At 40.6% G+C, this 20936-nt stretch overlaps 1 protein-coding gene and 1 non-coding gene across 2 annotated transcripts; both read left to right on the top strand.

Moving 5' to 3' along the window:
* Nucleotides 1–1102: 1102 nt before the first annotated feature.
* Nucleotides 1103–1624, top strand: LOC150080031 (uncharacterized; the record flags this gene model as incomplete). The annotated part of the gene is made up of 2 exons (XM_090381629.1): nt 1103–1178; nt 1404–1624. Coding segments are annotated over 2 exons (297 nt in total), but the record flags the coding sequence as incomplete, so codon positions are not given.
* Nucleotides 1625–11112: 9488 nt separating this feature from the next.
* Nucleotides 11113–11185, top strand: TRNAR-UCU (transfer RNA arginine (anticodon UCU)). The gene has a single exon. It is a non-coding gene; the product is annotated as a tRNA-Arg (tRNA).
* The last annotated feature ends 9751 nt before the right edge of the window (nt 11186–20936 follow it).

The following is a 20936-nucleotide window of genomic DNA, read 5'->3' as shown; positions in this document are numbered from 1 at the left end:
AGATTCAATTTAATTCGGATTTTTACGCGTCGGTTTATCTTTGTTTTTGCATTTTTGTGAGGCCTGCTAAAGGGGATTGCACTCATTTACGTACGATGAGCATTATAATCCGGGCATATTGAGATACTCATGTGGGGTACTGCAAACTCGGGGTTTACAGATATTACTGTGGAGAAAAAATGTTAGAACATGAGAACGATTTCTGCATTATTCATTTTATTAGGCACATTTCGTAAACAGATTTATTAATTTTTAATGAAAACTCCAAACAGGAAAGGCATTTGAGCCTATAATACTTACTACTAAGCATGAAGTCAAGTTTCTGAGAAGAAAATGAAAACTGCAAGCGGTGACATTACGCTTGAATTTCTGTAATTTTGAAGAAATACACCGGTGTTCAAAGAAAAGTGCATCACTTAGGAATTTCACATTTCTAACCCTTTTCCGCGATGGAATGTTACATTAATTGTGTACATCACAAATAGAAATATAAACAAAAGATTTCATTAATAGTTAGGGCAAAGCTAAGTAATATGTGACAGATGCTCTCAAAATATTCCAAAATTACAACAGTAATTTTATACAACAGTTTTGGTAAAAACGACAATTATGGCTGAAATGTTATCAGAATTTGCTTCAGTTTATCATTTTAAACGGAAAACAAAATGAAAAGTTCATCAGGTGCAAACTAATATTTAGTTGAATCGCCCACCTCTGGCCCTGATGACAGCAGCACACCTTCGAGACATTGACAAGATTAATTTCTGAAGATAATCAATTGGTAGTTCGTGGTTGCAAACACATTTTCTGAGCTTTGGTATTTTTAAATGGACGTACAGTTGATGTTTTATAAATTTTTGCAATTTAAGCAAATTTACATTAAGATTACTTTGTGTTATAATGTGGCTTTATTCATCATCACCATTTCTTCGTGGCTCTAAGATGTGAAAATTTTTGGAAAATTTTGTAACAGCATGGATGTGTTGCATCTAAATGCAGGGCTGAGAAAATTTGAAGCGATGATTGGACACCACTAAATAGTAGAATAAATATGTTTTCGCCTTAGAATACTTACATTATCAGACAACAAATGGAAATTTGAAATTTACCATCAGAAATATTAGAAAGGATATTTAGTAATTTAGATGGTCAGTCTTTAGGCCGTGCTGAACAAGTTTGTCAGACATAGTTTAGCAATATACACGACGTGCAAAGAATTTCTGATGTTTGGAAAATATGTTGTCTTAAAGAAATATCAAGAACAGTTCTCGAAGAATTGATTGGCAATCTAGTTCTATCTTACCAGAAACTTTCTAATGAATATAAGGCAAGCCATAGCCGAGAAAATGCCATCCTAATAAACTGGAGAAAAATATATATTCAGTGGTTTCCTGGTCATATAGTGCCTTATTGGACAAAATGTATGTCAACCTTCAATATGAATCTTGTTTCTTGTGTCAAAATATCAGGTTCCTATGTAGTTACTGGACACAGAAATGGCAGTGTCTGTCTATGGAATAGCTGCACTGGTGAACTAAAGCGTGTTTGTTCTCAGCACCTTAGGTTAGTTGCAGATATTGCTTTAGTTGTCTTACATTTAGGTCCATATGGCTTTGAAAAATAGTACTCTGATCACCATCACGTAATATCTGTCTCAAATGACTTTACAATTCATATTTCCTCTCTATTCCGAATCAGTGATAGCGATAATGATGATGATTATTATGATAATTCTTCACCACCCATGCAGTTTATAAGAAGTGAAGATATTTAGAGATTGTTTTGCAGTCTACTGTGTCTGTTTGGAATATGAAAAGTACTCATCCATACCAGCGTATGAATGCTAGTCTTTTGCTTAATATCATTCCTAAAGCGCTTGTTCATTGGATTGGATTTTGGCATAATAAAATATTTTGCATTTCTCTCTCTGGTTCATCAACAAAATTTTCACTTGAAAGTGGAGAATGGAGCCCAATTGTACCGAAGTTTGCAGATGATAGAAAGGTTGACAGGGTTGTTAATGACAGTAATGGCAGTTTGCTGCTGCAATAGGATCTAGAAAATTTGGGGAGATGGCTGACAAGTGGAAACTGAAGTTTAACCTTGACAAATGCAAAGTACTGCATATGGGTAGAAGTAACCCGAGAGAAAAGTACCAACTGTGTGGTATTTCATTTAAGGTGGTAAAAAATGAAAAAGACCTGGGAGTAATTGTGCAGTCAGATATGAAGTTTTCTGAGCAATGCAGACAGGCTGCCAAGGCAGGTCATGGGGTTTTGTCAATGATATATAGGAATTTTTCTAGCAGGGAAAAGGAGGTGATTGTCCCTCTGTATAAGGCAATGGTCAGGTTACGCCTTGAGTACTGCGTACAGGTCTGGAGGCCTCATTTTAGGAAGAATGTAGATTTGCCTGAGTGTGTACAGAGGAAGGCAACAAGATTGGTGAGGGGAATGAAGGGATCCTCTTACCAAGAGAGGCTTAAGTTCTGCAAATTGCAGTGGCTGGAGACTAGGCACCTGTGCGGTGATCTGATTGAGGCGTATAAATCCTTGAATGGGTTGAGCACGCTGAATTCTGAAGGGATTTTTCCACTTGTTCAGATTACGAACCTAAGGGGGCATAAATTCAAATTGGGGAAAGACAACTGTAGAATAGATGTGCAGAAATTTGCCTTTAGCCAGCGGGTGGTTAATTGCTGGAACAAACTTCCATCTGTCGTTGTGGAAGTTGATAGGTTAAATACATTTAAGGAGGAACTGGACAAACATTTAGAGGGAATGGTTGTGTGAATTTGTTTTTGTCTGATGCTGTATAAGCTCATACACTTGCTTTCTTGCATCGCATGCCACTGCTACTACTACCTAATTTGTGCTTTTCTGTTCCAGACAGCTGTAATGTTCCATTAGCAGATACCAGATTTCATATTAGAAATGTTTTCATTTTTCAGAAGAATATTATATTTTTGTTGATATATGACAAACAACTTTTTATATCACTTGATGGGAAATACTACTATTGTTTCAATCCAGTGAAAAAACTACAAGGCCATATTGTAAATATTGCTTACTGGGGAAGTCTGTTAGCCTGGGGTATGGAGAAGGGAATGGTAATGGTATACTACATCATAAAGCCAGAAGATTTGCGATATCTTTGTTTATATGAGCCTCTATGATCACAAGACCTTAGTGAAGGTTCAATTATTGCACTGAACATTCCTGACAGTAATGGTGGACCAGTTGTATTAGCAACAACTACTGATAATATTTATGTAGTGAGAAGGTTTAATCCAAAGATAGGAAGTGCAGCTATTATAAAAATGGATAAACCTCTGACAATATAAACATAAAATTATATTCTGTCTGTGTATAAGCTCCACGGTTGAAACTGGTACCATTAACTTCATAATGGCAGTAGCCATTATATCCACCAATTCCATCCAGAAATGTCTTTTAGCTTTTCTAAAAGTTAGAGTGATAGTCACTGTAGTCACAGTGCCAAAACAACCAGTTTCAAATTTCATAGATAAATTCTTTTAATTGAAGATTTATTGAAATATCACTGTTTTGTATATACTAAATGCTTATAAATAAATGTGTCTGTATATATAAAAAAATTACGGCTTCCACAAAGGGTCTTTGGTTTCTTTCTGGCATCTGCACATTCCAAATGATGCTAACAGTTCTCTATAGGATTCAGGTCCGGCCAGGCTGTTTCCTGGCCAGCTAATAGTTGCAATGGACCGTTCTTCCAACCATATTTTCATCTCTAACAAATGTAAACACATTACTGTCGAACCTCTAATGCAGAAATGAAGCTAAAGTAACTACAGAAGTGCCTACTTACACTTTTCGCCAGATGACAAGGAGCAGAGTCGTCCTGAAAGATGCAGTTACTTTGCCGGTTGAAATGGTCTTTAATGGTTGGCAGCGATTTGCCTTCCAATATAGTCAGGTATCCATTGGTAGCCAGACGGAACTTTTTGTAAACTGCAGGTGATACGAAATGCACCCCCATATCATTTGGGGTGCTGGTAGGGAATTTCACTGTAGACACCATAAAGTCTGGATGGTATTCTTCACCATGTTAGTGGCGGGGGAATCGTTTGTCTCCCATCAGAGCCATGCAGGTTGAATTTCTTCTCATCCGAGAAAATAACTGACTTCCACTGCTCGGGGTTTCATTTGACATGCTCCTCACACCAAATTAATCGGGCCTTTTTAATTTTTTTGTGTGAGGCGGGGCTTCTTCTTAGGACGAAAAGTCCATCTTTGAACAGGCGTCTTCTGGCTTACTGCACTCGCTACCACTTCTGTATGTTTTTCCTGTTCTCTTTTCAGACGAAAAAACTTTACAGTTGTTAAGGCATAAGCGCTTCGAAACCCGGTCCTGTTTTGGCGTACAGACTCGTTTGCGGCGTCCGGTTCCTTTTTTCCTAACAGCAGAACCAGTATTGTTGAGTTTGGAAAGAAATCTACTCACTGTCGACTGATTACAAGACACTCTATAAACAATATGACGGGAAGAACATCCTTCCTCACGTAAAAAAAAACAAACAATAGCACTCTTTCTTCGTGGCGTCAACTGCACGTAACTCGCCATCCTGACACAAGCAATGAATGACTGCAACTCTTGCACTAAATAGTAGTATAGCTGCAAGTAACAGCTGATGCAGTATTACGTCATCACCTACGCGTGTAAATCTTATCTGATGCAATCTGTACGAAATATTGCCATATACTTAAGTTATTCGGACGACAATTACAATTTTAAGGGGTAGTAGAGTGTAGAGTGTAGAGTGTGTTTAGTGTCAAACGGCACCAGGGGTTTCCCCATCTCCGTGTGCTATACATTGTGGGTGTGAAACAGAACACTGTCAATTCCAGAGGTTTAAAAGTATATGGATTTTGTATTTGTGTAGTGTCGTGTACCGTTGTTCATCTGGTCATTTAGCCGCTGGGCCCCTAATGGGACCCAACGTTGCCCCACTCCGCCCCGTGGAGGCAGACCAGGTACACTACTTAGTTATTTACTCTGGCAGGTCCTGCCACCTAATTTCCTGAGATTTCAGTGGTAAGGACCTAAAAAAAAAAAAAAAAAAAAAACACGCTATAGATAGGGGTCAGCCAAAAACAAAGGGAGTACTAATTGGGCGATTTGATGTTGTTAAGTTTTTGGATGTAGGGCTCAAACATTTTGGAGTTGATTCAGACACTAGTTGTAAGTTAGAGAAGGGGAGGGAGACTGAAGACTGGGGGGAAAAGACAGAGATACGGGGTCCATAGGGAAGATGACCCCAAGTCAGTGGAGCAGGCCCATGCCTCACCAGAGTGAAAAAGAGGGGTGGCGAGGGGGGAGAACACCAGGGATGAACTCCCCCTCCCGCCAGGGAGTGGAGGCAAAGGACCACGCAAGGGAGCGTGGCTAGGGAGGCCTAAAAGCTGAGCTGTGCTGGTGTAGGTTCTGTCACTCCTGGTACGACGGAAGGAAGGAGTGTTTTTTTTTTTTTTTTCCTTCTCCTGAGAGGACTGTCATATCCAGGAAGTTTCTTACTGTGATCTTAAATGGGTGGTGTTTGGGTGTCTAACCCGTCTAGCAGTGAAGACAGACTGCGCAAACTCTGTAAAGGCGGCATAGCGCTGCTCGTCCATTATAATCAAGTGCTCATAATGCCGGGGATTTTCTTGCATTTTAGTGGCAAACCTTAGCCGGAACTCGTGATATTCATGGCAATCATACATCACGTGATCCCACGTTTCTTCAGCCCCGCAGTGACACAGCGGATCTTCTTCTATGCCTAGGGATGTTAGCTTCGCTTTAAAAGGTCCGTGGCCTGTCAATAGAAATGTAGTATGGAGGCCTGGTGAGAACCAGCGAGGAGGCTTTGGACTGATGAGGTTCACAGAGGGAATGAACTTTTCGTTTATCAATCCTTTGTTGGTGGTGTCCAATGTCTCTTGCCAGGTCCTGTACATAATTTCAGAGATTCTCTTCCTTTCCTGTTTGGGGTTGTTGTCAAGGTTAAGAGTGATGCTTGCTGTTTCGGTGGGAATACTCTTCTTCAATCGTTGATATAATCCTCTTCTTATTACCTCTAGGTGTAGGGGTATACATCCAGCTAGCACCTGCAGAGCTGGGGTGCTTACTGTACGGCACGCCCTTGTTACGGCAAGGAGCATAGAACGCTGTATGGAGTCTAGTTTACGGCGATTTCGGTCGAGGGAGGCCCTAGTACACCATACTGAGGCTCCATAGCAAGCTATTGGCAAAAATATGGCATTATAGATGAGGGCCAGAGCCCGGCGCTTAAGGATCTCAGGATCTTAAGGATCTTAAGGTATCTCAGGTACTCCTTGACACAGCTATAAAGGTTGAGTGGTGCTTTGGCTTGTCGGAGTCTTCTGAGAATACTTGGCCACCACAACCGATCAAACGCTCCAGCAAAGTCAACTGTGATGGCTAGCACATACTTGCCTTGAGTGCTTGAAACAGTAGATATTAATTTAAGAAAAGCATCTTCAGTGCTGCAACCAGCTTTGAAACCGTACTGAAGTGGAGAAATGAGGTTTTCTTTAGAGTAGCATTTTGACAACCTGCTGAGGAGAAGCCTTTCTAGAAGTTTGCCTAGGACTGGCAAGAGAGCAATTGGCCTGTAAGATTTTGGCTCTTCAGGTGGTTTGTCTGGCTTCTTCAAGATGAGTTTAAGGCATGCCTCCTTCCAGATAGCAGGAAAGTGGCCTTCCATTAGGCATCTGTTGAAAGTGGCGAGCATGGTGTTAGGGAAGTAGGTTGCAAATTTCTTGATAACATCCACCTCGAGGAGGTCATTGCCAGGAGTTTTATTTTCTTTAGTTTTGTCCAGTGCAGCTTTTAGATCGTCATTTGTAAATGGTTCTTCAGTATTTTCTGTTGTATAAGAATCGTTAGCGGTAACAATCTGTAGCTGCTCTTAAGTTAGCTGTGCATCATCTGTTGGAAAGAGGGTATTTAGCATGTTATGGACAGAGTCCTCCCACGTAAAGGTGGAAGAACCATCAGGCTTTACAGTTGTACTGAAGACTTCACCTCTAGGGAGTTTGTTCACAACGATACGATAGACAACTCCCCAGAGGTTATCATTTCCTGTGATCGAGACCAAATTCTGCCATGAGGCTTTCTTGCAGCGTCTAATCATGGTAGTGTAACTGTTCCTTAAGAATCGGTAACTGTCTTTTGCGGCTTCGACCTCCAAGGGTGGGAGGTGAGCACGGGCTCTCTGAAAAGTTTTACGAGCTTGGTGGACTCTCTTTCTCATATCTTGTAGTTCAGCATTCCACCAAGGGACTGCGTTTCTGAAGGGCCTTCTCTTGGGGATTGCCATAGCACAGGCCTCTTTGATGGTCTTGGAGAGGGAAACTGCACAGTCCTCAGAGGTGATGTGATTCAGTTGTGAAGAATCTTCATGAAGTCTTCTTACAAGTTCGGCTTGAAAGCATGGCCAGTCAGCTTTCTTTGTGCAGAATCGCACTACATCCCTTGGTATTGGGGGAATACGATCCACGGAGCGGCCAAGAGAATAGGTGATTGCTCTGTGGTCAGAAGTGGTCCATGCTTCATTAACCTTCCACTTGCTGAACTTTCCTGAAATAGTTGGCGTGGTGAGGGTGATGTCGATTGTACTTTCCCAGAGGGTGCTACTGTATGTGGGGAGATTTCCGGGCTGGTTGAGTACTTGTAGTCTGGAGGCAAGGATGAAGTTTTCAAGTTCCTCCCCATTTCGAGTGACCGTACGATCAGGTGTTTGACTATGCCACAGGGGGGAGCGACAATTCGCGTCCATGGCTATGAGTAGCTTACCCCCTGGGAGAAGGTCAAGTGCTGTTTGTATTATGGCGATCGCAATTGAGATGTCTTCACCAGGTCTGCTATAGAGTGAGAGCAGATGTAAGGATCCCATGGCAGTAAGAACTTGAGCACAGGCACTAAAGGATGTACAAAGTGGAGCTACTTTAGTTACAGAGATTTCAGTGTTACTGACTAGGATTGCGGCCGGTGGTGCATCAGTAGTACCTTGAATGATTTTGTATGAAGCTGGATAACCTGTGACCTTACCCTTGTAGGCATAAGGCTCCTGGAGCATAATTATGTCAATATTTTCTTCCTCTGTTTTTAATTTAATTTGTTCAACCACTGCTCTGGCATGTTGTGCATTAATCTGCAAGAAATTCAGCTTCTTCTGTGTTGGTGGTTGGGTGGACCATCTATCCATAATTGGTTCTCTCTTGGTATATTCCCTTAAATTTTATATATACAGGGCAGTTTGCATCCCTGACGGAGTGCAGGTGGGGTATTTTAGACCGTTTGCAGTGTGCATAAGCTGCTGGTTCCTCCCTTTTAGGGCAGTCTTTGAACTCATGTCCCTGCTGGGTACAGTGACCACACGTTGGGACCCGTTGGTTGCAGGTGTGCGATGTGTGCCCAAATTGCAGACACCTGAAACATTTGGGAACTGGAACGTACTCCTTAAATCGGTGGCCCCCCCCCCCCCATCCGATGTAGATTCCCTCGTGTTGGCTAATAACCTTCCACGCTCTGGGGGAAAGTTCGACTACCCAGTTTACTGTAGCAGCTGACTTAGACTTCGTGATATGTTTTGGTATAATGTCAGCATCAACATCGTCCTCTGCTGTATGCGCGCTAAGGTTTTTGTAGTATATTTCCTCCTTTAGCTCTTGAGGAGTAGTACTCTTGTCCAGACCGAAGAGGATAATGGAAGATCCTTTTCGTTTTGGCGTTTCCGCCTTCAATCCTATGTTGGAGATTTCTGAACTCTTTAGTATAGTGAGTGCCTCCTCCTAGTATCCGTTTCAATGATAACACCAGGCATCCTGGTTTTTCTTATGCTTTTGATCTTTAGGGTTTTCATGTGCTCCTTGAGATTGCTAGTTAAGACATCCTTAACTGCGTCGCTAGTTGTTAGTTGCGTATCCTGTGTGGGTTTCACCAGGATAACGTGCGATTTATCTGTTCTTTTGTCAGATTTCCTGATAGTATTTTTTTGCACAGGGACCTCTTCGTTGAGCGATGAAGTGCCATTCCTCAACGCCTCGGCAAAAGAACGGGGGCGTTGTAGCATTTTGTTTTCCCGTTCTTGTGTGAGTAGGTCTAATTTGGCCGACATTTTCTCGTTATCTGTATGCAGATGGTAAACAATGCCCTCCATTTTCGACCATATTCTAATAATGCCTGTGCGAGTGACAGCAGTGATTCTGTTGGTCTTCTTGGCCATATATTTCTCAAGGAGGTCGCGCAGTTTTAAGAATTGGTCAATTGGGGTCCCCTGTAGTGGTTCTTCCTTGTCATCAGTGTTTTCTGTATCCGATCCGCTGGATGTATCCCTACCTGGGTCACCAGGTATATCCCTTACAGGGGGGGACTCTGTGCCAGATCTATGTCTTGTCCTTCTAGCTTTCCGCGTGCTTTTTTTGCCTCTTTAGTTCTCTCATAGCTTCATCGTTCTCATGAAGGAGATTAGCATTTCTAGTGCGTCTGCCAGCGTCTGCGCGGTCTCTGTTCATATATTCAACGTCAGAATCTGACATGGTTTTAGTTCAGCGCAAAATTCCAGATAAAAGGGCAATACAATTTTTCAGGATTCCACAACTATAGTCTTTTAGAGAATCGCAGAAGATTTTGTTTACTTTGCAGGCTGGCTTAAATGTTTTCGAAAATTATATGAACACTGATCAAGTAGGGTGAATTTGTAAGCGCTCTGTAAATAGATTTCCATATTGTATGCGTGCACAATCCCATTTAGCTTGACCTTGTGAAACTCGAACAAGTATACAGTAAACGACTGTAACTACTTTCTCTTCTCAGAGAACAAAAGGCAGAGGGTTGGTGCCTCGTTGCTTGAGGCAGGGATTAACCACTTAGCTGCTTTAGGTTGGTATTCACTTTAAGTGGTATGTTCCAAGGGGTGATGCACTTTCTCTGAACACCAGTGTATGTGCAAAGATAGGTTGTTCTGTGTAAAAAAAATTGGTTCTGTGAGTTTGAAGTCGCGCAATAAAAGGATATTGACTGATTGTGGCACATGTTGAAACTGGTTTGAGAGAGACAGAAGGAATTATAAAGCTAATTCAGAAGAACGGTGCCCACAATAGTATCTAGAGAAAATGCTTTCAACAGAAACAGAACCCAAATAATGATAATCCCCTACTTAGGGGATTATCATTCTTTGGGTTAGACAGATGTGGAATACTCTAAGTTAAACCAGAAGAAATAACAAGTTCTGTTATGTTGGATCCCTTGTTATGCCGGAATTTCTGGAAATGAACAGGCCGACCTAGCTGCCAAAACTACTACCGATCCTTTGGCCCAAGCCTTTACTACACCTGCATCTGACTACAAGTACATTATAAAGAAAGAATGTCTTGAACAATGGCAACACATCTCGCAGTGTCAGGCCAATAAGAAATTACTCGGCATTAAACAAAGATCTCAAATCATCGAAGTCCAATCATCGTAAGAACCGACATGAAGAAGTTGTATAAACCCGATTACGGATAAGCCACACACACTTGACACATCTCTATCTACTTAAGGCCGCTGACCCACCACGTTGCACAAACTGCAACACCCAACTTAGGGGGTGCCTCCGTAGCCAGGTGGGAAGGAGCAGCAGTGCGTAGCACATGCTTCTTGATTAGACCGGGGTTCGAGCCCGTCTCCACTAAATACGGAGGATGTGGAAAGGTCAGGGAATGACCACCGCATATCCCGGAGCAATATGGCCTTAGTTGCTAATGCTCCTAAAAATCTACTAACTAACCAACTTAGGGTCCATCATATACTCACTGACTGCCCGATTTACAATTGTGAGTGACAAATTCTGCCTCATTTTCAGCAAAGAATACTCTGAGTATTGCTCGTCTTTTAGCAGATACGCCACATGTGGGAAAAAAATCTTCACTTTCCTTAAAGAAATAAAACTGTATAACACACTGTAAACTTTAACTGCAATCCAAATTGAAAAAAAATCAACAGAGCACTAAATTTTACCATGGTTAGGCGCATTATTGCCATGTTGCTCTTGCGCCGTAAAGCCTACACGAAGAAAGTGCTACAAGTGTCCTTGTAGCGCAGTGGATAGCGCGTTGGACTTCTAATCCAAAGGTCGTGGGTTCGACTCCCACCAAGGATGGTTGCTTTTTTTTTTTTTTTGGGTTTTAATTTCAGAAAAGGAAATTACGATACCTTAAAGTACTACATGGACTCTATTAATTGGGTAGATATCGCGCAGAGAATGAATACAATTGAACTGTGGTACGCTTTTAAAACATTAATCACAGATGCCTTGAATGCGTATATACCATTAAAAAAATACTCCACGAGGAGGGTTCCAAGTCGGATGAATAGTGAAGTTCCCCCATTACTTGAGCAGAAAAAGGTGGCATGGAAAGGTTACAGAGCAATAAAAAGTACTGAAGCCTATAACAGCTACAAGGTGATCTGTAATAGAGCCACAGAAAAGGTCCGACAGGCAAAGGCAGTTTATGAAAAATCGCTAGCAAACAGAGCAAAGAGGGGGGGAATAAAGAATTCTTCACATATATAAATGCCAAGAAGAGCAGGACAAACCAGATCGGACCTTTACGTAAGGGAAAGGGGATAGTAATAAATACACCAGCTGCCGTTGCAGATGAACTCAACAGTTATTTTGCATCGATATTTACAAATGAAAAGCCTTTTGTGGCAATGGGAAATTGTGGGAGCGAAGTTGAAAAATATGTAATTAATGATATTGAAATTTGGCAAGATTATTTAATGAAAAGACTTTCGAGCCTACAGACCAGTAAGGCTCCTGGAGTTGATGGAATATACCGTATAATCTTAAGAGAGGCGGCAAGCGAGTGCATTGAACCATTGAGGCTAATTATGCGAGCATCACTAGACTCTGATTCCCTTGGATTGGAAAAGTGCAAATGTATCTTCACTTTTAGAGCCACATAAGGGTGGCTCTAAAAGTGAAGTTGGAAATTATCGACCTGTCAGTCTGACTTCAGTAGTAGCGAAAATCATGGAGGCAATGATCATGGGTAGAATTCAGGATCATTTGGATCGAATTAAAATTCTCAAGGATACTCAGCATGGTTTTGTAAAGGGAAAATCATGTTTAACAAATCTGGTTCGCTATTTCGAAAGGGTCACTCACGAACTGGATTTAGGGAATAATTTCGACATTGTTTATTTAGATTTCAGCAAAGCTTTTGACTCAGTCCCACATGAGCGGTTGCTTTATAAGCTGGAACAGGTCGGAATCACTGGGAAAATCCTTAGATTGATAGAAGGATGGCTTCATGGCAGGAGGCAGAGGGTTGTGATATATGGCTATTCCTCAGATTGGGTTGATGTAAGAAGTGGGGTTCCCCAAGGATCAGTATTAGGACCACTGTTGTTTTTAATTTTCATAAACGACATTGATGAAGGGATAGAGGGTGTGATGTCTAAATTTGCAGATGATGTTAAAATTGGTAGAGTAGTTAATGATCACTGTCAAGCTGAGCCTCTTCACAGAGACTTAGATATACTTCAGTAACGGTCAGAAAAATGGCAGCTGTGCTTTAATCGAACAAAGTGTAAGGTATTACACCTGGGAAAGAGTAATCCCAAAAAAACTTATTCACGTGGAGTTCAACTAAACCCAGTACTGGAGGAAAGGGACTTGGGTGTTACGATACGGTCAGACATGAAATTCTCTGAGCATTGTAAACGGATTGCAAGGAAGGCCCATGGTGTCCTATCGATGATCTATTGAACTTTTGCAAGTTGAGATAGGGACGTGATAATCCCATTACATAAGGCTTATGTTAGACCACACTTGGAATACTGTGTTCAAGTATGGAGAACTCACCTAAAGAAAGACAACTCGCCTGGTGAGATCGGCAAAAGGGCGTCCTTATGAAGAAAGACTTCGAATATTTGGGTTGCAGAGTTTGGAAACTAGACACCTTAGAGGAGATTTTATTGAGGTGTTTAAGGCTCTGAGAGGCATCAGTAAAATGAATGAGGACGAAATTTCAAGATTATAGATTGGATTGGACTGCAGGAAGTTTTATTTTAGCAAGCGAGTTATAAATTACTGGAATAAGTTTCCTTTATGGGTGATAGAGGCCGACAGTTTGGGGAAATTCAATGGTCATCTGGATAGTACTTTCGGGTAAGGGAAGCACATAGGATGATAGGTTTGATTTCCTTTTTTCTATTAATTATTATTATTTAGTTATTCATTTTTTATTTTTATTAATTTTTTGTTTTGGCTGGTGCAGAATAAGCCATAGGCTTTCTTGCACCATGCGGCGGTTAATCCGTTAATAATACTAATACTAAAGAAACAGCAGCAGAAACAGAACGTCTATGAAACAGTATTGTACTGGATATCTAAGAAGTTGAAGATGTTTGTGCAGGCTAAGGTTTCTCAAAATGGAAGGTGGAAAGAAATGTGCTATCATCAGCAAAACTTTGGATAGGATTTTCAGTCAATTGAAGGAGGTCATTAATGTACAGGAGGAAAAAAGTGGGTAAAAGAACTGAACCTTGGGGAACACCAGCATTATTGGAAAAGTTAGAAGACAGAGAGCTCTCTGTCACCATCTGGCCCTGATCATTCAGAGAGAAAATTGGAAAATCCGGTTATAAAAAAAGAATTGGCAATCCATAAGATGGAAGCTTATTTAGAATATCGTTATGCGAATTACGATTAGAAGTCTTTGAAAGGTCAAGAGCAATTGCTTGAGTTTCACCAACTTTTCAATTAAATTTGTTCATATAGCATTAGCATTAGTAGAGGCATATGATGCAAGAAAGCAAGCTTATTCAGCATCAGCCAAAAAAAAAAAAAAAAAAAAAAAAAAACACACCACTACCATTTCACCCCTCCGTTCCTTCGAAATACCTGTCCAGTTGAGCCTTAAATTTGTTTAGGCTATCAACTTCAACAACAAGCGATGGAAGTCGGTTCCATCAACCAACCACCCGCTGGCCAAAGGCAAATTTCCGCACATCTATCCGACATCTGTCCTTCCTCAATTTGAATTTATGCCCTCTGAGGTGATTATTCTGAGCAAGGTGAAGAATCCCATTGGCATTGAGCATGCTCAAACCATTCAAGGCTTTGTACACCTCTATCAGATCACCTAGCTGGTGCCTAGTTTCCAGACACTGTAATTCGCAAAACTTAAGCCTTTCTTCGTAAGAGCACCCCTTTGTCCCATTCACCAATCTAGTTGCCCTTCTCTGTACTCGTTCCAGCAGCTCTACATCCTTCTTGAAATGAGGCCTCCAGGCCTGTATACAGTACTCTAGGTGTGGCCTGACCATTGCTTTATACAAGGAAATAATCACCTCCTTATCCCTGCTAGAACAATTCCTGTATATCATTGACAAGACACCATGAGCTACTCTTGCAGCTCGTCTGCACTGCTCAGAGAACTTCATATCTGCCTGCACAATTACCCCCAGGTCCTTTTCATTCTCCACCACTGTCAGTGTAGTACCGCAGAGTTGATACGTTGCTCTGTTGTTACTGTTTCCCATATGTAGTACTTTACATTTGTCAATGTTAAATTTCATTTGCCACCTCTCAACCCATCTGTTCAACCTTTCCAGATCCTGTTACAGCAGCATAGCGTCAGTAGTGTCCTTAACAACCCTGCCAACCTTTGTATCATCTGCAAACTTGGACATTAAACTTGATATACCATCATCAGTATCATTCATAAACACCGAAAACAACAACGGACCCAACACTGAACCCTGAGGAATTCCACTAATAACATTAGTCCACGTTGAGCAGTGTCCATTGATTACCACTCTCTGTCTTCTGCCACTCAACCATCCCCTTATCCATAGCAGCAATTTGCCTCCAATGCCACACTGCTCCAATTTGTGCAGCACTCTTCCATGTGCAACAGTATCAAAAGCCTTTCTAAGATCCAAATATATATTATCAAAGTTATTCCCTGCATTCAGTTCTTTTGTGACTACATCATAGTATCCAATCAAATTGGTCAGGCAAGACCTGCCCTTAACAAAACCATGCTGCGTCTGAGCTGTAACTGAATTCTTGTCTAGAGATCCTGCAGTGCTTCTTTAACCAGTGCCTCCATTAATTTACCTGGAACAGAAGTTAAACTAACAGGTCTATAATTACTTGTGTCAGCCTTTGATCCTCCTTTATGAATTGGGGTTACATTTGCACATCTTCAGTCTATGGGTACCTCCCCTGAGTCCAAAGAAGCTCTCATAATTATGGCTAGGGGTTTGCTTACTTCCTTTGCTGCCTCCTTTTCTGCCCATATGGTAACGTAAGCTAATATCACCAGATCATTGACAACGACACATCTATATTGGCGATCAATGATTAGATGGAGGTTTCTGAGAAAGTTTAGGAGTTGGCTGTTAATGGATTTCTCAATTGCTTTGGAAAGGGTGGAGGTAACTGCAACAGAACGATACTTGCATGCGAGAATTTGTCAACCTTTTTAGGAACTGTCTGGATATGAGCAAATTTTCGAACAGAAGGATAAACACTAGTGGAACAAGAAAGTGTAAAAAACAGGACTTAACTCAGGAGCACAGGTTTTCAGAACATGTGGAGAAATACTATGAGGCATTGGAGCTTTCTTGGCATCAAGATTTGTCAAAATCCTTCTGACATCCTTTTGACGGAAGACCACAGGTGCCATTCAATTAAGTGCACTAGGATTGGAAGTAGGTGGTGTACCAACATCATCAATACAAGAGTTAGAAGAAAAGTAGGATGCTAGTAGGTCAGTTTTATCTTTAGCCAAGGTGGCTATGGATTAATTAATAAATACTTTAAATTCTTGCGAGCTTTGATATAGGCAGAAAATGAATTTGAAGATTTGGATGCAAGACAATTACAGTATGCAACGTTATTATCGTGACTAGCCTTATCACATTTATTACAAAACCAAGATCTAGATAAAGGAAGAGATTTTAAGGTGGAGTAAGGTAGAAAGGATTACATTTATACAAGAATAATTTCACTGACACGATGTGAGCAAAGATTGGCATCAGAAGATTTGAAACAGTAATCTAACAAAGGAAAGGAAGAATGGAAATCTCGCAGATCATCCCATTTTGCATTCTTTTAATGCCAAGCAACATGACTTTGAGAAGGGTTACATTGTAGAAGAGACCATCACCAAGTTTTGATCTGAGGTGTCTAGAGGACAAATCACCTTGACCGTGTACGTAGAAGTGTTGTTTGTGAGAAAAAAGATCAAGCGCGTTGGCTGGGTGGTTAGAATTGTCTGGTATTCTGATAGATAAATGAGCAATCTGTGCGAGATCATTAGTAACTGCAAAAGCCTCTGTATCTCAACCAGTTGGGTCTTTGTGACTAGAAAACGGAAGACAGTTGGAGTTCTGAACATTTAAAATCTCAAGGAAAATTAAGTCACTGTTAAGAAAGCTGTACTGGAGAAAGTCAAGTTTCAAAGAAAGCAAGTCAAAAATTTCAAAGTGATTAGTGAAGCTAGGAGAACGACATTGATATGTTTGAACGCGGTAGAGTGATCGTAAGCCAGATGACTGAAAAGAGGAGATTCTAAATTGCTAAGTCTCTGGCAGGGAATAGCAGAGTAGTTAAGCACAATTACCACCTTTTGAAACGAAAGAAATCGCACAGAGGATAATTAGAACAACTGAAATAAGAAATGGTTAAATGAAATCCATAATTGGGACTTTCGTCGGAAAACCTGCTCGGCATACTTAGCCAAAATCATATCATTGAAATTGGAACTGAGTCGACGTATATTTGTCAAATGAACGAGGAAGTGTTTGGGATTAACACTTAGTATGCTTATTAATGATGTATTCAGTAATAATAAAAGGTGGGAAGGATATGCTGTATGAAGTAACGAAATTTTGGACATGACGGACACGCAGCTAGAATATGCTCAGTTTATCTGACATAACGTGCAATTGACAATGTTCTCCGCATACAGCATATAAACTACTTGGGCTCCCTCCAGTCATTATCTCTCGAGTAGAGGCAGCGACTTTATGCATTAGCTGATCCAGAAGCCGCCTTGAGAGTTGCCAATAGGTTCAGTCCGATGAACTGTCTACGGACGGCCTGCGAACGCCATTTTAGAGCTATCCTCGAAATGTAAGGAGACTCCATAATGCCCATGATAACTTCAAAAGACATCAGTCGTACTTCAATCTTTTATCAGACATCTAAGAAATGACAAAAATAAGTGGCACACTCTGCATGGTGAGACTCTAAAACTGATATAATCGCGCCTCCGGTATTTTAATTGTTTTATTAATTAATTATATTTAAATTTATTAGACGGCCATATTCGGGTAGCAAGTTCAAGTGGAAAAATGAGCCAGGCGATGATTTCCTACTGAGCTGATACATCTTTCTATAAATCGGGAAATTTTAGCTTTGCAGATTTTCGATACTGGACGAAAAAGGCAGTCAGATGTAAAGAGGTCTTCAGCGAGTTATTTTAATCATATGTGCAAACGTGTTTTTATTTATTTTAGATATTTAATTTGCTTTTGTGAAGTGCGTGCCTCGAACACCCAAGTTCATAGTATGATAAATAAGGGGGAGGGGAAAAACGGAGTATAACTTTTTTTTTTTTTTCTTATGAAGTGATACCGTTTCTTCCCAACTGATAGGGAGAATTCTATCAAAACGGAGATGACGCTGTACTATCATACTCCGACGTAGCGCAGTGAAGTCGAAATTGTGGCTGTACTGTACTACTCTTCTGCCCTGCAGTGAAGCGCCACCCTCAAAATTTTAAAATTCATTGTTGCCCTAAACCTGTGGTCTGAATTCGATGACTCGTGGCAGCTGGATTACTCGCCACCGTGAGTTTTCTGAACACACTAATTAGACCTCGGCATTAAATAAATAATAGTAATAAAATAAATTGTGAGATGCTAAGAGTTATCTCCAGTGATTCCTTTTAAATTGATTCACTGGAGGCAACTCTAAGCATCTCACAATGACCTTCGTGTAAAGGAAAGATAGAAACTCTCCGTAAGTTGGTCCGTGTTTACGAATGTAAATAAACGATCTATGATGGCTATGATTCATACACATTTGGACTTTTTTTGGTTTGCTGTAGCGTACCTGGCCACTCGTAATCATACTGCGAGTTCGACTCCAACCGCAACCCCACCACAGAAGATGTGGGTTCATTTTTAACTGAGGGTTCTGAATTCTCCTGGCTGTGAATCGCTGTACCTATTATAAAAACAAATTCATTTACTAAATATAGGACCCAAAATGCACAGTTGCATCCAGCGAGCGGGCGCGTACACTTTGTACAATCCCACTCGCTACGTAAAATTTGATTTGATTAATTTAAAAAAAATTAATTCAGATTAGTTAAGACATCAGCCATTGAAGAAACCATAGGATTCCCCACGATAAAAGAAAAGTTTAATGACTTCCTCTATAAATGTTTTTTTTTTTTATGCGACCTTGCAATTTTGTCATTATAAAACTTACTTATTGAAAGCGAAAGTCAAGGGAAAAATACAGAACTGCATTTTATAATTTAAACTTTGTTCTTCTGCAATGTGTAGTATACACTAAATATGCTTTATTAGGAAAACATACCGTATTGATGAATTTGTGTTCTCCTTTTAGTGACATCCTTGCGTATTCGTTGCACGTGATATAAAACAGGTTTTCAGATACGCAGGGATACTGTATGTGTGAATTAAATGAGAGAATAGGAAAGACAAAATATTTAAACGACTTTGAACCTGGCAGAATAACTGAGCTTTTCAGATGTACTGTGTTCAGGTATATGGAGATTTTGGTCCAATGACGAGAACATCAAGTTACCCTTATCGATTCTTTGATCGGGAGCAGCTCGTTAATGTGAGAGTCCCACGGACATTGAAAAGACTTGTGCAGTCCATGAGATCACATTCTAGTACAATAGGTGTAACCGAAGTCATTGAGGGACATTTCAGAACGCGCACAGTTCCTTGTACCTTGTTAGTAATGGGGGTGTCCGAGTCAAAGACCGAACTCGGTTCAACTCTTGTGAAAAAAACACAAGGTACGGTTACATCGGAGACAACAGGGGATAGGAAAAACATTGCCTGGTCTGACGATTCCTGGTTCTTCCATGACTGTATCACAATCATGAGAAAATCAGAAGGTGGTGAACACAGCGTCAGTCCATTGGTTTGCTTTCTCAGATGTCAACAGTTTAGTCTGGTGATTGTGTAATAAATAAGAGGCTAAAGGGTGATCATTATATGGTAAGTGAACCTAATAAAATGTCCCATATTATTATCGCAAGTGATTGGTTTCACCACTTTCACAATCGACCGGCTAGAAGGGTATACAAAAATGCAGGAATGGCAATTTTTCCAATACAATATTTACAAAACTGCTATTATTTACAACAGTGCAAATCATTTACAGTATTATTTAAATAGTGTAATTATCGACAAAATTGAAAAGAGGAAATTATTCACAGTATCATTTAAAAGTAGATGTCCGACAGTTAATTTATATTTTGGTCATTCCATCCTATTTATGAAGTGCAAGTTCCTAGCTTCTTTCTAGTCTAAGCTTCTTTATACTTAATAAATCAATAATCTTTATTTGTCCTACCATGCTAAATAAAGTGTTGGTGACAAATTCCCTTCACGGCAGTAAATGCCAGGGGATTTACATAAAAAAAACCAATATAAGCAAATAGAAAATATAGATTCATTAAATTTGCACTGCATTTCTGTCCTGGAAGTTAAAGTGCAAGTTTCTCAGAATAACAACAACTGCTGAAAACACTGTAGACACTTGTTCACATAAGCACGCAATTCAGTACACACTATTCGAAAACGCGCACAACTGTTAGGCGAAGGTAGTCTCAACGAACCACATCGAGGTTTTTTTTTTCTGTACTTTCGATCTTCCATCAGCCTTTCGAGGTCAATTCCAATTTCAGATAAGCAGCAGATTAATTGCAACGCCCTGGCTGGTACGAAAATATCAGTCTGTTTGCTTTCATCATCAGGGATTTTGTGCCTCTTAAGGCCGATGGAGGGATGTGCCAGAAGCACGGTGAAGATATCACGCTGGTGATCATCTTAATTGAAGTTATGAGTCGTTTCCGGGCAATGATGTCTGGAAAATGCTGTAGTTTCAGTTGTTCAGCAAGCTGTGTGGTCTTTAACCGATGGGGAAGATGGCGCTTATTTTTGGCCCACTTCAGCAGCCACTATTCAGTCGCATATATATTATCCTAATGTGGGTAGGGGTGGCGGACGCCCACAATTCAACACCGTACAATATGGCCGAATACACTATTGTTCTTATCTATCGTGCGGCTGTTGCAGGTTGTCTGACGTGAAAAAGTGCTGCTTGGATGTCCATCGTAGATAGTTCATCCTCCTTACAAGTAAATCAATATTCGACTTGAACGTAAGTTTGGTGTCAAAAATTATCCCGAGATCTCTATGAGTGGTGCCAATAGGGATGAGCAATCCATTCATTTTTTGTATATATGAGCGTTGGTAATTTTTTATTATAGTCTTTTGCGGATTTAGGCCAGGCCAAATTTATCCAAGTATATGAATAGCCCCATAAGCTTATTATTGATCTGGTTCCACACTGCACTATTCGACAAGGACGTTTGGATGGCCGTTAAGATCTTATTGTCATCTGTGTACGTGTATACATCGTCCCTGCTCTTGAAGAACGGGATCACCATTGCGGTAGTTTTTTGTTATTTGGGTTTTGGGAGCATTAGCAACAAAGGCCATATTGCTCCGGGGATATGGGGTTGTCATTCCCTGACCTTTCCGCATCCTCCGTATTTGGTGGTGACGGGCTCGAACCCCGGTCTAATCAAGAAGCGTGTGCTACGCACTGCTGCTCT

Source organism: Mastigoproctus giganteus, chromosome 9 (genome assembly GCF_048544385.1).
Source record: "Mastigoproctus giganteus isolate SK-2022 chromosome 9, ASM4854438v1, whole genome shotgun sequence".
NCBI lineage: Eukaryota > Metazoa > Arthropoda > Arachnida > Uropygi > Thelyphonidae > Mastigoproctus > Mastigoproctus giganteus.
This window is presented reverse-complemented; position numbering and strand designations above follow the sequence as displayed.